This window comes from Rhinolophus ferrumequinum, chromosome 2, assembly GCF_004115265.2.
Source record: "Rhinolophus ferrumequinum isolate MPI-CBG mRhiFer1 chromosome 2, mRhiFer1_v1.p, whole genome shotgun sequence".
Classification (NCBI taxonomy): Eukaryota; Metazoa; Chordata; class Mammalia; order Chiroptera; family Rhinolophidae; genus Rhinolophus; species Rhinolophus ferrumequinum.
Genome location: NC_046285.1, coordinates 10,608,945 through 10,626,288, shown reverse-complemented (window position 1 = coordinate 10,626,288; position 17,344 = coordinate 10,608,945). Strand labels below are relative to the sequence as shown.

Sequence of the window (17,344 nt, the reverse complement as noted above, 5' to 3'; positions counted from 1 at the left end):
CTAATGACAAATACAGTGTACACGCTTTTGATATGCCTGTTTTAGCTGGCAAGGAGTAGTTTTTCAATTACTCAGAAAGGATTTCTGAACTACATTAACTTTGTTATTGTTGCTTTTATTTTCCAATCTCGGTGTAGTGCTATCTGATAGCTTTTTATTCATTTCTAAAAAGAATATTGGGAATTTTCCTATGAAATAGAAAATGTCTATAATCAAACCAACATTTTCACATATAATTTGAGAAGTCAAGAGAAATTAAAACAGAAGAGACGCAAGAACCCAGAACATAGCAGAGAATAAAGGCAGCAGTATTGGAAGAGGTGGCGATGAAGAAGTAATATGCAGAAAAGCCACTACATTTGCAGTGTAGTTTTCATGGTATTGGCTGTATGTCCATTATGGAGATGTGTGGGCGTTGTTTGGAGGCGAGTTCGGAAAGAGGTGTGATTCTGCCACTGCCTTCCCTGCGCCTTTTTAAAAATTTACCTTTTATGGCAAAGATACATGAACCAAAAAGGTGCTCATCTCAGTATTTGCTTTTATTTGTTGTTTTCATGTTTGTTTGTTTTTTTAGTTCTAGCAATATTCCAGTTCCTGTTAATGTTTATTGTCTTATCTGTTACAACAGTCCTTTAACACAAGTCAAAAATAATCCTAAAAATGATCCCAAACCACCATTTTAGGACACTCCTGCTTGTTCTAAGTGTGTGTGTTTATTTTTTTTATAGCAGTATTTTCTTATTTAGTATGTGTACTGTATTCTCTGGTGGCTACAGAGAGTTGAATATACAATTATATTTTAAAAAGACTTCTGTTCCTCGACTTAATCTTTTCTTCTGGAGTTGCTTTTTCTTTAACATTCTCTTGAGTACCCTGTTTTGTACTGAAGCTTTCTACAGATGTATAGTAATCTTTAGGTAGCTTTTCACATTTAAAAGTGAGGCAGCACGGGCTTCACTGGGTACCTCACAGGTGGTACCTGCACAGACTTTTCAGTTTTGTGCGAGTGGACAGGAGACATTAGCTGTTAAGGTGGGTGTGGACTCCAGAATGCTTATAAATGTGTGAATGCCGTTGCTCTGGGCTCGCTGCACAGACCAATTGGTGTTCTCGTTGATTTTTTTTTTCCTCTGCAAGATCTTTTGAAGTAGTTGCACATCAACTGAGGTAGAGACAGGTTTGATTCTCTTCTATTCCTCCTAGACACTTGAATCTGAAGTACACTTTAGTGACATAGGGGAATAAATCTATAAGTGAAATAAGCATCATGTTTTTTTAAAAGTGAATTTATACTTACATATTCTTCCTAAATATATTTTGAAATATGCAGGTTTTGGTGGGATACCTTTTGGGATATAATACTGTCAGTTTTAATCATACTTATAACTGTTTCGATTTAAAACTAAAATGTTATAATAAAGGCCTCATCTTTTTCCTCTTGATGAAAGCAGGTAGAATTATTGTATAATTGTAAATTTTAGATTGAGTGCTTAAAAAGATGGGATTAATTTCTTCTGAAGAGTTTTGTGATAACTAGGAAACCTTTTTGTTTCTCGTTAGATATAACCTTACAAGATAAGTAAAGTTATAAAAAAGTTTGGAAAGTTGTCTTAAGGTGTTACAGCGTGCTAGGACAGCTGCAACAATACAAAGCAAGTGACTTCAAAACAATAGAAAATGATTCCCTCGTAGCCCTAGAGGCCAGAAATTCAAAATCAAGGTGTGTGCAGGGCAGTGCTCCATCCAGTGACTCTGAGGGAGAAGCTTCCTTGCCCCTGCTCTCCCCATCTTCTGCTGGCTCCTGGTGTTCCTGGGCTTGTGGCAGCATAGCTCCAGTCTCTGTCTTCAGTTCAGCTTCACATGTCCCTTTTCCTTGTGTGTGTGTTTGCTCCTTTCCCGTTTCTTGTGAGACTACTCCATCATTGGATCCTAATCCAGGGTAATCACATCCTGAGATCCTTACCTTATTACATCTGCAAAGACCCTTATTCCAAAAAATGTTACATTCTGAGGTTCCAGGTGGACATGTATTTGGGCCGGCCACTATTTGAACCTACTGCAGATAGTATGAATGTTTATAACTGGATTTTTGTGCTGAGTTTAGTTGTCTAATGGCTTTGGAGTCATTTAGTTAAAGCTTCCCAGACATTAGTTTCAACATTTTAAAGGTGAGTAGGATGGCCGAGATGCCCTTTATACAACTTGTAGATGGAAAAATAAATGATAGTAAGTTTGTTTTATAGTTAGGCCTTATTTTGATAAAGACAAATTGTTTACAGTAATTCATCTGTCTTTGATGGGTAGTCTTAGTAGGACTGAGTTATTTTTCCCCCCTAGGTTCAATATGAACAAATTTTCTACGTTCCAACTCACATTATTGAAATAATTATGATAGTTGGTAAATACAACTGCTATTGCCTCTTCCATTTTTCTGGTAGGATAGGGGCGCCAGAAGCGAAGGAAGGGATGCCAGAAGGGGGTGGATGTGCTGGTTCTGAATGAGGGTCAGTTTGAAGTTCATGAGATGGGGAGTCAGTGATTGGACTCCTCCTGTCTAAGGGGAGCATGCATCTGGGCGTGGCTTTCAAAAGGTGTGTATAAAAGGTAAATTTAAAAAAGCACATCTTCCTTTACAAAGAGAGGCCAGTAATAATTCTTTAATATGAAGAACGTCATGTTATAAAAATTTATTACAGAGCTTTTGGGGGGAGTAATAATTCTTCTGTAAGTTTCAATTTTTGCGCATGTACACGCGCACGAAGGTCTGACAGTTAAGTCCACGAACTCATCCTAGAAAACGTGCTATGTACCTCATTGCTGAATATCTCTATGGTCACCTTTGAAGTACTCCCCTTGGGAAGCTATGCACCAATGCCAGCATCTAGTCCACCCTTCAAAGCAATTTTGGAACTGTTTCTGGAATGACCATCAGAGCTGTTGTCCTATTACCCTTGATGTGCTGAATGTCATCAAAATGTCTTCCTTTCAATGTTTCCTTTATCTTTGGGTAAAGAAAGAAGTCATTGGGGCCAGATCAGGTGAGTAGGGAGGGTGTTCCAATACAGTTATTTGTTTACTGGCTGAAACCTCCCTCACAGACAGTGCTGTGTGAGCTGGTGCATTGTAATGTCAGAGCTATGAATTGTTGGCAGAAAGTTCAGGTAGTTTTCATCTAACTTTTTCACGCAGCCTTTTCAGCATTTCCAAATAGTAAACTTGGTTAACTGTTTGTCCAGTTGGTACAAATTCGTAATGAGTAATCCCTCTGATAACCAAAAAAAGTTAGCAACATGATTGCAACAAGTTCATGAACTTGTCAGGCCTATAAAATAATTATATATATTATACATATAAATATATATGTTATATATATTTTCCCTAAAGTGAAACCCAATCACAGTGATTAGCAACATAATGTTTATTTTTCTCAAATACTGATTTTATACTCTGGTTGAGTTATAAATATTTCTTGCATTTGGTGTGAAACATTTCTTATGATACCTTTGTGAGAAGTGAATGTCTGGCTGTAAATTTTAGGTTGCAATATTTAGTATCTTTATTTGTGGACTTAAATATCAACAAGATTTTTTTCTTTTCACAGCAAGACGTGAGTGAGTTTACACACAAATTACTAGATTGGTTAGAAGATGCCTTCCAAATGAAAGCTGAAGAGGAGACGTAAGTTACCATGAAATTTAGTGATGGGGTTTTAGAAGACCTGTAAATAGCACTTATTTTTTTCCTGTTATGCATTCAGTGTTAACAGAGAAATAGGAATTGAGACAGATCTATGGGAACCCAACTGTTACCTCTGTATTATTGACAACCTGTTTGGAATTTGTGGCCACACATGCTGGGTAGTTTTGTATTTCCACTATAAGATCAGAATCTAGCCAAAAAGATCTAAACAAGGATCCCTGCAAGGACTAATCCCTTATTGCCCAGTTCTTTTCCTGAGATTCAGTGAGAAGAGGGACATGAAATTTCAAGTTAAGACTTCAGATTTCAGAAGAAATGGAAAAGTTCTAGCTTCTTTTAAAACACTTTCAGAAAAGGGGGAGATAATTTGTTAGTTACTGGATCAGAGAGGTGACTAAGACCTAGAGAAAATTAACAAAAAGTAAATAAATAATAAGCAAGATCCCCAAAATCAGAATAAAATGACTCCTTCAGAAGAAGCAAGGTTTCAGGAAACAGTCAAAGGTCACTCTTCTAAGTTACAGATAAAACACCAGTGGGGAGTTGTGTGCTGAAGATAGGGTACTGTATGGAGTCCTTACAGAAAATTGGGATAGATTTGATAGGAGGAAGTAGGGGTTTCAGGGTAAAATATTCAGAGAATTACTGAGAGAACTTCAAAGAGACGCAGTGTCATAGATTGGGATACAGACATCGTTTACACCTGAAGGAAAATGAGGAATAAATTTTTGGTGTTACAACCCTAAAGGTCCAAGGAACATGAGCTTTTATAAGAGAGGATAGGTCAAGTCCACATATTCTGACAGGACAGTAACGCTGGTGGAATCCTCCAACTCAGAAGGTGGAGAAAGCATCCAAGAATAGCTTTTCCCTTCCCCAACAAGTCCAGATAAGTACAGACGACAGTCCAAGATTGAAATATATAATGATAACAGGAAGACCAGACACTTCATGAGCACAGACTGTGTCAGGTCCTCTTGCAAAGTTGTCCCGCATAGTAACTCATTTTAACCATTAAAGTAGCCTTGTGAGTTCAATTACCATTATCATCTTCAGTTGGCAGGGGAAGAAATGGAACAGTAAATTTAAATACCTTGCCCAAGGTAACACTAAATACCAGACCTGAGCGCATGATAACCACATAACGTTATCTTTTTGACATGTATTATTGTTTGTTTAATGTTTTCCCTATTATTTACAGATCCAAAAATTATAACCACATTTATGTTTTTTTAACATGCCTTAGGGATGAAGAGAAGCCAAAGAACCCCATGGTAGAGTTGTTCTATGGAAGATTCCTAGCTGTTGGAGTACTTGAAGGTACAGTTACACATTTACCTTTTATTACAATCAAAGATATTGCCTGTTAGCTCCTTTGTCTTGATAGTAACTATTTGTTAAATGGTTTTTAATTTTAATTTGACTTGCTCTATCTGTGGTTCCTGTTGCATTGCTACTACTAATCATTTGTATAGAAAGCACAGACTTGAGTGAATGAAAACGAAGGTACAGAGTACATGCATTACCCCATGCTAATTGATACTTAGTTAACATGATCCTGCTGTCCTTTCTCTGTGAAGGTCTCTGTGATTCTGTGACTCAGAATTGTTGGGGTACAGAGATTAAGGGGGCAACTGGTGGATCTTTTGAAAATAGTATTAGAATTGAATACAGGGTTTGGTATGATGGTCACTGTTTTTTTAGGATTTCAAATCTATGAATTTGAAAGTTGCATCTAGCAATTTAGCATAGTCAGGGTATTGCGGTTTTGGGGTTGTTATAAAATTCTTTAGACATCTAGTTTTCAAGAAAGAGTTGTACGCTTATCTCCCTAACAGTCAGTTAAGAATGATACTATTCCCATCTACCCTAAATGTCTGTTACTTAAAATCTGGGCCTAACCACTTGCTCTTTGATTTTTTTAAAAGGAAAAGGGAACTGACTCAGTAGATACACTTCAAATAATATTGCTAAGTTCCAAAACATACATTTTGAACACTTATTTTTTCTGAATGGCCCAATGCATCAACTTTTGAAAGTTCATCCAAAGTATAAAATTTGGAAAATTGGGTTTTCTTCAGAATCTTAAGTAATGGATTCCCATGAAGTTTTGTTTGAATATGCTTTTATAGTTTGGAATTCGGAAAAAGGCAGAGACTAAGGATTTGGTCTCAGGCATTTAAAAGGTTATATTGAGGTGTCAGTATATCCTTGTTTATCTCAAATGCTAAATATTCATTTTATAATAGTGGAATATTTTTATGTAATACATTAAATTCCAATTTGGAATGTCCATACTGTCATACTGATTTTTCTTTGAAGTAGAGCTCTGCATCTGAAGCAGTAGAGTAGCTCTAATGGGGTTGTCACTGGGCACTACTTTTAATACCCTTCATGAGCATTTCTACCTGTTTTATCTTAATTCTTGAAAGTGATTGTTATTAAAATACTTAATATGTCAGTCAGTGTTGATGTCTTTGTACTTGGTATTAGTAAGTTGTTTCAAAAGTTGTGCTACATAAATGTCATTTTAATACATTTCCACATGAACTATGTGTTTGCTTCAGTAAAAATAATTTATTTTAGAGCACTTTCTTATCACTTAACATATATCTTCCTAATACTTTCTTTTAGACCAGTAACTCCCACGTGGGGGTGATTTTCGGTTTGTTTACTGAAGTACCTTCATTGCAAAAGTTCCTCAACTTTTCCATTGAGCCCTGCATTTAGTTCCTCTCAGCCCTTTTCTTCACTTCCTTTCTTGTCCATTATAATTATTCTTGTAAATATCTAAAGCTCCATTTCCCTCGTTCCCTGCTGGCACCGTCTCTCCAGCTAGTCTCAGACCTTCATTAAGCTATTCATTTTCTCTCTGCATGTGTTGCGTACCTGAATATTGCTGGGGGAACGTCACTCAAGTGGGCTAACTACAATGGATCAAGGGTTTGTAGTAGCTACTAAGTTTCACTAGTCCCAATTCTGTAACCCTACCTTCCAGTTATCCTTATTTTCTTTAATCGCTGCTTTCCATCCCATTTTCTGCATTCACAATTTCCATATTTTCTACTTCCAATCTAACTTCTTTGTCTCTTCATTGTCTGAGAAATACCTTAAGATTTCATGGATTTCCTATGAAGTTGATGGAACCTAACCATGGATCCTGTCTAAAGCTCTGAATCTAACTTTGTGTTTGTAATACTGTATCATAGCTCTTAAAAATGACTTTATCAACTATATGAGCTTCAGGCTTCACAATCTGGATCCATTCCTAATAGCACTACGTTATTTTTGTCCCTCCAGATAATAAAGGAATTATTTAGTCTTATATCAAAGGCTCTTCTTTGTATGTGCCCAGAGTTTCATTCCTTCATGCTTTCACTCAGACCTTACTGTATGCATGATCTGGTGGGTGTTGGGTTGTTGTTTTGTAGCTTTAGCTTCTTCCTCTTTAATGTGTCTTCCTCATTAGTATTTAAACACGGTCTAGTATCTCATATGTTAAAAAAAACTTCTCCCTTCACTCACTCTTTTTCAGTTACTCTTATTCAGAGTTCAGCCCCTTTAAAGAAAGAAGTTTGTTTTCACCTGCTAACGCCCCATGTATTCAAACTATCCCACTTTTGCTTCTGGCCCCAGACCTCTTCTAAAAATAATCTTTTTAAGGTTATTGATTTCCTACATGAGTTCAAGTTCATTGGAGCCTTCTCAGTTTTCGCATTGAAGTCATATCAGCTATTAATTCTGTTTACTCTTCCTCCTTCTCCTTTTTCCTATTTTCTTAAAAACAGTTCTCTGGCTTTTATGGCACCAGAGTTTCTTGGCTTTTCTTTTATGCCTCTGTGGGTACATTTTAGAAGTATATTTATAGTCTCTTCTTATATCTAAAAGTAGAAGAAACTTGGGACTCAGCTTAGGCCCTCTTCCTTTTCCTGTTTGCTAATTCCCTAGGCAGTCTCATTTACTCCCTTGGTTTCCTGTTGTCAGTAACCCAGCAATTCTCTAATTTATAGCTTCAGCCCAGAAGATTAATCTTAGTTACAGAGTCATATATCCAAGTATCTTCTCAACTTAAGATTCATGGGCCATTCTAAAAAAATGATTGCCACTACTGCCTTACAACAAAAGGGAAAAAATCTTTTACGCTTCCTTCAGTGGGCCCCGTTCAGTACATAAATAGCAATCCGTTGATGTTTTCTAATATCAATCTTGATACCTTTCCTGTTAGTCTACCCCTATCCTGTCTACAAGCCAGCCAATCAAGTCTTACTGGTCCTCCCTCTTGTATATGTGTATAAACGTGTGAATGTTTAAATTAATCTTTTTGTACACTTTTACTATTAACACCCTTTACCACGCTTCCTTTATTTCTAGATGGATTCTGTAATAGTCTCCTAACACTCTACCACCTACTTAACAGAAGCCATAAGGATGTTTCAAAGACATAAACCTGTTCCTATTAGTCCTAGGTTTAACTATTCAGTGATTTTCTATTATATTCAAAGCATACTGAAAAAAAAAATTTTTTAAAAGGGCTGTTGGATTGTAGATTTTGACCCACCCATTACTTCTCCATTTATCACTCCATTGCTTCCCCTAGCTTTACTGTCTTCTTCTTAGTTCAACGAGCGTGCCATGTTCTTTGCAACCTTAAAGTACTTACCTGTGCTATTTTTGGCCAAGAATCCTCTGTGGCTCCCTGAAACTCTGGCCTGGCTAACTCCCCCTCACTATTCAAATCTCAAGTAATGTCATTCTGCTATGGAAGTCTTCTCTGTTCTACCCTCTAGCCTTAAAGACTAGGTTAGCTCCCTTCTTTATACCTTCTCATAACATTCCATCACACCACAGCTTTTATAACACTTAGAATAGTAAACAATTATGTGTTCATAATGTGTATGATGTCTTCCAGAAGAGGCTGAGAGCTTCCTCAGCTTAGGGACCATCTCTCTTTTGTTCACTGCTATACATATTCTCAGTGTTTAGTACAGTATCTTGCCCTAAGAAGGTATTTTTTGAAAGAATACACACACACACACACACACACACACGTCTGTATAATTACATACGTACTACATATGGGTGTGTGATGAATATTTGTGGCTGGATGTGAATATACATATGTACATATGTATGTGTGTAAACCATCAGGAAAATGACACTAACTCACCACTCTCAGGAGCATAGAGTTACAGTTTTCAGGTTCAGGAGATAATTCATATATTCCGTGTTTTCCCTGAAAATAAGACCTAGCCAGACAATCAGTTCTAATGCTTCTTTTGGAGCAAAAATTAATATAAGGCCCAGTCTTATTTTGCTATAATATAAGTCTGGGTATAATATAATATTAATATAATACTGGGTCTTATATTAATTTTTACTCCAAAAGACACATTGGAGCTGATTGTCCAACAAGGTCTTATTGTCAGGGAAATGGTATATTTAGCAGCTAGGATGCCACATTGAAGAACATTAATTTAATTAACTTTCCCTCCTATAGGTAAAAAATTTGAAAATACTGAAATGTTTGGTCAGTATCCACTCCAGGTCAATGGGTTCAAAGATCTACATGAGTGCCTAGAAGCTGCTATGATTGAAGGAGAAATAGAATCTTTACATTCAGAGAATTCAGGAAAATCAGGCCAAGAGGTGAGTTTAGCATCTACTTTATTCCCCTTCTCCCCTGGTCTTTTTTAAAGTGTGTAAAGCACAATTTAAGGCAGGCTCCATTTGTATAGCTGCCTCATAACTGAGAAAGAATACTCTAAATATGTTTGAATTAATGATGGTAATTTAGACATATGTGGGAAACCTGCACAGTTAATATAGTCTATAACCTGTATTAAATTGTCAAACAATTTATCTCAAAATTTTCTGTTAAAATATTCCTTTAGGACATTGTTGAATCTTTTTAAACTTTTCAGTCAAAATACTAGTCTTTACAGCGTGCTAGTCCTGGAAGTAAAGAAAAACACCGATGTTCGGTTGGACTCAGATGGACGGATGTTGCCTGTATCACACATTGTTGGAGTCTGTCCATGCCTAAATAGGCAACAGCAGACTCTTTGTGAGTTGCTGTGTAATTTCATGAAGGTCAGATGGAAGAGCTTGCTTTCTCAAGAAATAATTTAAAAAAATATAAACCTATTTGTGTTCACTGGTCTGTCTGGTCACCCAACTCTGTCCCTCTGGCTCCATCTGTATGCCCGTCTACCCATCCATGTATTGGTCCATCTGGCAGTGTTACTATAATAGACAGCAAAGAACAGATCGTGTGCTCCAGAATCAGTTGTCGTTAAGCAGATGCCTCTTGGTCAGCTCCATGCATGAGGCCAGGGTCTTCATCTGTGCCGTATCCCTTCTGGAGAGTACAGGAACTGCAAATAAAACCGCATAATACATAGTCATAGACTGAATGAGTGAAATGTCTCAGTGTTATCAGAAAAGTGCCTGAGGTCTTTATTCCTGAATAGGTGCTTAATAAATATTAAGTGATGGTATCTCTGTGTTTATCTAAAAAGGGACTGGATTCTTGTATCTTTGAGAATGAATTGCATTTGTCTAAATTGTGGGGTTTTTTAAAAAAGATGTAATTAACCATTTCTTATTCTAACTGCATTCTCATCTCCTCTTCCCTCCAAAACCCAAACAAAAACAGAAATTTATTTTTTAAAGTGAAAGGGCAAATGAGTAAAGACAATTAAATGACTGAAACTAATTTTTGAATTGGAATAGGAAGTTTTTGATTCTCATTCTTAGTTTACGTCCTGGCTTTGTTTGGTGTTCTAGGGGGAGTTTGAAATGGCGGGTCTGTTTTTTCTGTTTTTTTATTCCTACTCTGCATTCATGTAATTTCACAAAAGCAAGGTATTTAAAACATTTATTAACAGAAAGATCAGCTGTTATAACTCATAAAAATGACTATGTACTAGAAAATGTTTCTGGTAACAGGTCAGATTTATAATCATGGTAAATTGAAGAGTGCCTTTGTTGCCAGTGCTGATTATCTACGTTGTTTATTCATTAATTGCATTGACCTATTACCCCTCTCGGTCCATTATATAATGGAATAATAATAAATATATTTAGGGATAGGGAGGATATAAGCATCAGTTTTACCTTTAATGACCTGTGTCTCAAGCGTTGTGTACCAGGTAGATTAAAGAAGTAAATACAGTTTTTTGTTGCATGGAAAAATAATATTTTGAAAGAAAAGTCTCATTGTTGTACATTATTTAATATTCTAATTAGGTACTGCTGTAAATCCTAAAATCGTAGAGCTAAAGATATCCATAACATTTTAAAAAATGAATTTAGGAAGTATCTGGCTGTCTCCTCTTGTCCCCATCAGCTTGAGAAGGAGAAAGTGAAATCCTTCCACTTCTGTAGTAGCAAGAAAGTGTCACTAGTGTTAGAGGAAATGCATTCACACAATTAGAGAAAAGGTATGAAAGCTGTTTCCTGGACTTTTCATGATTTACAGAGAAGCATGCCCCAATTTGGGTCATTTCATTTCCACTGGCAATTGTAGGTTCCCATGAATTAAAGTATATGATTGTTTAATCTTAATAGTGACATTTAAAGTATTGCAATAAAATATGAAAGTATTCGTTTTTGAAATCTACTTATATGCTTATCATAAAATGTAGTAATGATATCATAAGGCATCAAAAATTTTCTTTATGATATACATGGGGTATGTTTTAGTTCTTAATAGGAATTTTAGGTGTGAATTAATACTTAAATTCTTGCCAATGCCCAGTGAGAACAAAATAAGTAAATTTGCTCAAGAAATTTTAAAACTTAAGAGATGTTTTGATATTAGATTTTTTTCTCTAGTCAACTTTGGGTAATACCCATATAAAATGAAACAAATTCCTTAAACTTCAACTTTTAGTAAAAGATAAACCATGATCCAACTCAGGAAACCTCGATTCAGATAATCGTGAGCATTTGGGGAGAGATAAATAGTTTTGAATAACCATTTACTTTTATTTACTTTATTAGAGAAAAGTAGCAACTTTCAAGATCTTAGTTAAATCCAGTTTGCTAAATGTGCATCGTTGTTGCTTTTTTTTTGATGTTTAAATTTAAATTAGTGTATATTTAGCTTATTGACATTTGTGTGGTAGGGTTTCTGGCAATTAAAAGTATCACACAGAATGTAGTATGTAGCAATTTATTTTTACAGTAGCAAAAAGCCATATATTTCAAGGCTTATAATAAGCACTTTAAACATATTTGTTACATTCCTTTATATTTCTGTACTTGTCAATTCACAAGTTTGTTCATTTTTCTTTCTTAAGTAAATAATGTTCATGTAAAACTTCAATCTGTTTTATGAAAGTAATTTTCTTTTGAAGTTTTGTTGTATTCAGTGCTTAACTGAACAAGTTACCAAAGTTTGAGGAGTTGGTTCTTAGCAGTGAGGCATTTGATTCTTTAACTACTAGTCATTTAAAATGATTTTAAATATAGTTACAGTAAGTATTAACTCTATATGTGTTAGTGATAAATCTTTTTCTTAAATTAGTCAAAATTCCAGTAGGAAAATTAAATTTAAAACAGGAAAGTATCAATTTCTAGATTTTAGCATGAATATTGTGATCATTTATGCTATAAATCTTTTTTCCTTTGTGTCCTACATCTTACAAGTTACTTTCTCACAGGTTTTTGACAGTGTGGTTGATTATAATAAGTATATGTACCATTCATAGTAGTAATAGTGACATAAATTTGAGCTACTAAGATGTGGCTTTCTGTTTGTGTTAGAAGAAATTCTAACCCAATTCTAATGTGAACAATTATCATGGGAGAAGGAGAGTCATTAGAAGATTTTTCTCTTTCTTGGTTGTGTGTTATCCTTATCCTTGGAATTTTCAAGAGGTGTGGAAAATTTTTAGGAAGAGGTTGAGTTTTAAATAAATTGCATACTCAGTCAACTATTTGTGATGTCAGCATTGTGACGATACATATGAAAATGCCAGTTGTAATATCCTGCACCTAAAATTGGAATAGAGAAAACAGAAAGGTGGTATTAAAGTTTTTGTTGTTGTTTTCTTTCAGCATTGGTTTACCGAACTACCACCTGTGTTAACATTTGAATTGTCAAGATTTGAATTTAATCAGGCATTGGGAAGACCAGAAAAAATTCATAACAAATTAGAATTTCCTCAAGTTTTATATCTGGACAGGTATGGTTTACAGCATGACTTAGTTTTGAAACAGTTTAGTAACCAGGTGAAGAATTATTGTTGTTTTTAGAGAAGAATGTTGCTTAGAATTAATCTTTATTTTTTATATAATATATCTAGTAGCATTTGTCAAGGAAAATGGGAGTCTTTTTCTGTCTAGAAAGGTATAGTTACTGGGAATAATGCAATAAGGAAGTTTTAAAAAGTTACTTTGTATTATAATTCTGTCAGAATTTTCAAAAATACTATTTTGTATTCTCATGGTATTTTATTATGAAATTTGAACAAATTGGTCTTTTGTGGTATTGTCTAGACTTAATATTGTATCTACTTCCATGAGATTTAGAAACACTAATGATTGCTATTTTTCTTTTTCCTGACAGATACATGCACAGAAACAGAGAAATAACAAGGATTAAGAGGGAAGAGATCAAGAGACTAAAAGATTATCTCACAGTATTACAACAAAGATTAGAAAGGTATTGTAACTTTTACAGAACTGTGAGCTATCTATAGGAATTCATATTTTAGTGACTGTCTAGAATCTTGCATTTTAAATTCGCCTTGAGTAATTTATGATTCTAGGAGTAGATAATCATTGTGAATTGATAATTTTTGCTTATATAGTTTAGTTTTGAGATTTCTTAGAAACTTAAAATAATTTATAGTTGGCATTTTAAGATTATTTTGGTGTTTAAAATTAAATATTCTCACCATCGACATTTTCAGCTTATGGTGCTGAAAATAGATACAAAGTTAAATTAATCTACAGTTGAGGTTTCTTCTTTCATGAGACTAATTATTACTCTTGAGATTCCATTAAAACAGACAGTGACTGACTTTTCCTGTTTAGCACAGAAGTCACAAACTCACATCCCTACCAGGGCCTCATGGAGGCTTTATAAAGAAGGGAAGCAAGTCAAATATAAGTGGTGGACAAGGGTTGCCGAGAGAGTACATTCCTGTGGAGTGGCTACCGTCTGACTAGTGGGTGGTCTCATGATGAATGTCATCTCACTGTTGTCTAGGGGTTCAGAATGTTTCCAAAAGAAGCCGAAATCTAGACTGTCAATATTCTATAGTTCAGACAAAAGTGTACAGGCTGAAATGTGGCCCAGTTTGCAACCTCTAACCTAATCTGCATTCCCTTCTTTTAGTGTTAATTTTAAAATTAATACCCTAAAATTTTTTATACAAAAATAATACATCCTATTTCAATAATTATTATTCCTAAAAAGTATCAGAACAGAGGTAAAAAGTAGGATAATACTAGTCACCATCTTGATCTTGAGACCACATGACAGATCTAAAACTAAAGTCTCAGGAGATTGAACTGTCACTTCATTTTCCTCTTGGGTTACAACTTAAGAGCAGCATTTAAAAATTATAACAATTTGTACGCACATTCAGTCTTAATCAGCTTTGATTTCCTATCTTTGGAGACTATTTAATTTATTTCTTGAATGTATATTCAGTCCTACCGTTTTCATTAGTAAGCAAAATTAATTTCACTAGAGGAAGATTCATTAAAGTGTTTTTATCATGATATATAAAAATTATTTTTTAAAAATTGCTTTATATGCAAATAAAAGCATTCATACATTTTATGGTTAACAGATATTTAAGCTATGGCTCGGGTCCCAAACGATTCCCGTTGGTAGATGTTCTACAGTATGCATTGGAATTTGCCTCCAGTAAACCTGTTTGCACTTCTCCTGTTGATGATATTGATGCTAGTTCCCCACCTAGTGGTTCCATACCATCACAGGCGGTACCAAGGTAAAAAGTGTTTTTGATACAAGAGACAGCTGTGTTACCTATATTACATAACAATGTATTGATACCCTTTAAAGAAGGTTTATAAGATACATGTTGTGGGCGATTTTAATGAACTCTATAAAGATTAGATTCACTTAGAAGATTGTATGTCTTCTGGGTGCTTTCTTATTTCATTGTCTCAAGCGATTTAATTTTTGTAGATTGCATTTTTCATCATATTTTTTTCTGTCCAGAATTATACTTTAAGTTGTTTTGGTATGTTATATGTTTCAACCTTTTACTCATGAAAATAATACTGTTAAATTAGAATTTTCTTCTGTAGTGTAAGCTGGTAAGTATTAGCAAGGGAAGGTTTTTATAATTTTGGTCCATATAAGATTTTTTTTAGTAAATATAATCAAGCCATTTCTACTATAATGCTACAGTTTCATCCTTACAATAATGTAGTCCTCAGATGTTAAGAGTCTCATTAAGATATTAGATTAATCTACATGTTTCTTTCTTTTTTTTTTTTTAAAGACCTTGTCCTTTTGAAATTATAAGCCAATTTAATGCTATATGTTTGGCACAGTCTTTGCCCAGAGTTTCAGTTTGGAAAGTTTAACAATATTTTATACTTTAAAAATACAGCACAACAGAACCACAGGGAGCGCCTCCTTCAGAACTGCCAAGCACGTCACCTTCATCAGTAGCTGCCATTTCATCCCGATCGGTAATCCACAAACCATTCACTCAGTCTCGGGTACCTCCAGATTTGCCCATGCACCCAGCACCAAGGCACATAACAGAAGAAGAACTTTCTGTGCTAGAAAGCTGTTTACATCGCTGGAGGACAGAAATAGAAAATGACACCAGAGGTAAGAAGCTTCTCATAGCCTAGTTACTGTTGCCTCAGATGGCTACATATAAACTTAAAATTGGGAAGGGAAATCGCCTCTGGATTTCATATGCAAATATTTAAAGTATTTTTCTTCTAGAAAGGGTTTTCTGAAAGATAAGCTAGTCTGGCGTCCCATTTTTATGATCTTAATATCAGGTTCAGCGAGACCGAAGATTTTCCCTGGATTACTTAGCTGATTAATGTCATAGCAGATGGTCTGATTTTCTAGTTTAGTGCTCTAAATTTATATCAAACTGGTATTCACAGCTACTCCATGGGTGAAACATCACACAGCATCATATTTTGTACATATAAAGTATGTGCTTACAAGTACCTGATGTTTACACTGTGAAGCTCAAGTGATAAAAATTTTTCTTTAGGCTTAAGAATTAGAAATGTGAATTTTAATTTTCACTCTGCTCTAATGAGATTTCCAAATACAATCTCTGAGCTCAGTGCCAGCTTGTAATTAGTTTTAACTGACATGTAGCAAAATAAGAAAAATAAGGACAGTGCTCTGTGGGGGGTATGTGTGCATATGTGTGTTGGTGTTAAGTTGCCATCTGTCCTTTCTTGGAAGGCTCTCTCCTTTATTCTGAAATTATGTCCTTCCCACTTTACTATTGTTAAAATGTCCTTTTTTAAAATGAAGTGATGTTAACATTTTATGGTAGATTTTATTATAATTTTTTCTTACATGTCAAAAATATAATACCTATTATCATCCCCCAATTTTATTGATCTATGAAAAAGGAAAACCTAGGATTTTTAGAATTAAAACGTTAAATTTAAATTTAAAAATCACTACTGTTTTATACCAAAAGATTGGAACTATATTAAATAATATCGATTGTTGGATTTTAGATGCCCAACTTGATGCTTAACAGACAACATGTAAAGAGCAGTTCTATGACAATTAGCATTAGTAACTGTAAATATTTCTCTTAGTATATTTTATATATAAGGGAATATTTTTTGTATTTAAATTCATTAGCACACATTAATTAAGCACATAGTGTTTCCTGGACACTGTGCGAGGTTTGGGATAATTTTCTACTGAACTTGGCAGATTGTGTTAGTTGTGTAAAATTTGTAAGAGGAGAAGCTAGGAAACTTTTGACATTTAGGTAGCATTGAGAGAGGAAACAAATGAATGGATTTAAAATACTCTTTGGAGATAACTGACAGGTGTAAGTCATGGACAAGAGAGGGAGGAATGAAGGATGTTTCCCTTAGTCATTCATAATGGTAGGAATCACGGAAGAGTTTGGAAATTGGCAGCCTGGTGTGGGGCAGGAAGTAGGAGTATGTGAGTCCCCTTCGGGCCATTGTAAGTTTGAGGAACTTGAGACACTCACATGATAAGGTTTTGGACTGATAATATAACATGGAGCAGGTAAGAAGATATTCCTGGGAATATTGGTTTCCTCTCTTTCATCCCTGTTGATATTAGCTGTTAGCATTATTTTTTAAGCAATTGATTAATATTGTAACATATTAATATGATGTAATTTATTTGACTTCTATATTGATACTCACTGAAAATAGGGCTGGTCTTCTGCATACGTATTTACACACTTTTGTGAGTATGGTATATTTTTTAAAGTGCTATTTCTGGTCCACTGTGTATATATTTAAATTTGGCTATTTTAAAATTGTCCCCACAAAACATTGAACACTTTTACATTCCCTCTAACTGTATGAGAGAGCCCATCTCAACATCCTCCTGAGCCCTGGGCATTTTTTAGTCTGTGGTAGTGTGATAATTGAAAGAAAGTGGTATTTCAGTGTGTTC

The 17,344-nt window shown here is 34.8% G+C and overlaps 1 protein-coding gene across 4 annotated transcripts in view; it reads left to right on the top strand.

The window, feature by feature from the left end:
* The window catches only part of USP25 (ubiquitin specific peptidase 25), a 115,905-nt gene that overhangs the window by 58,858 nt on the left and 39,703 nt on the right, over nucleotides 1-17,344 (top strand). For all 4 annotated transcript variants that reach the window (XM_033130531.1, XM_033130522.1, XM_033130539.1 and 1 more), the window contains 7 exons: nucleotides 3,602-3,678; nucleotides 4,946-5,019; nucleotides 9,197-9,345; nucleotides 12,763-12,890; nucleotides 13,274-13,369; nucleotides 14,508-14,669; nucleotides 15,300-15,526. In XM_033130531.1, coding sequence (XP_032986422.1) covers nucleotides 3,602-3,678; nucleotides 4,946-5,019; nucleotides 9,197-9,345; nucleotides 12,763-12,890; nucleotides 13,274-13,369; nucleotides 14,508-14,669; nucleotides 15,300-15,526 — 913 coding nt within the window. The remainder of the gene's footprint in view (nucleotides 1-3,601; nucleotides 3,679-4,945; nucleotides 5,020-9,196; nucleotides 9,346-12,762; nucleotides 12,891-13,273; nucleotides 13,370-14,507; nucleotides 14,670-15,299; nucleotides 15,527-17,344) is intronic.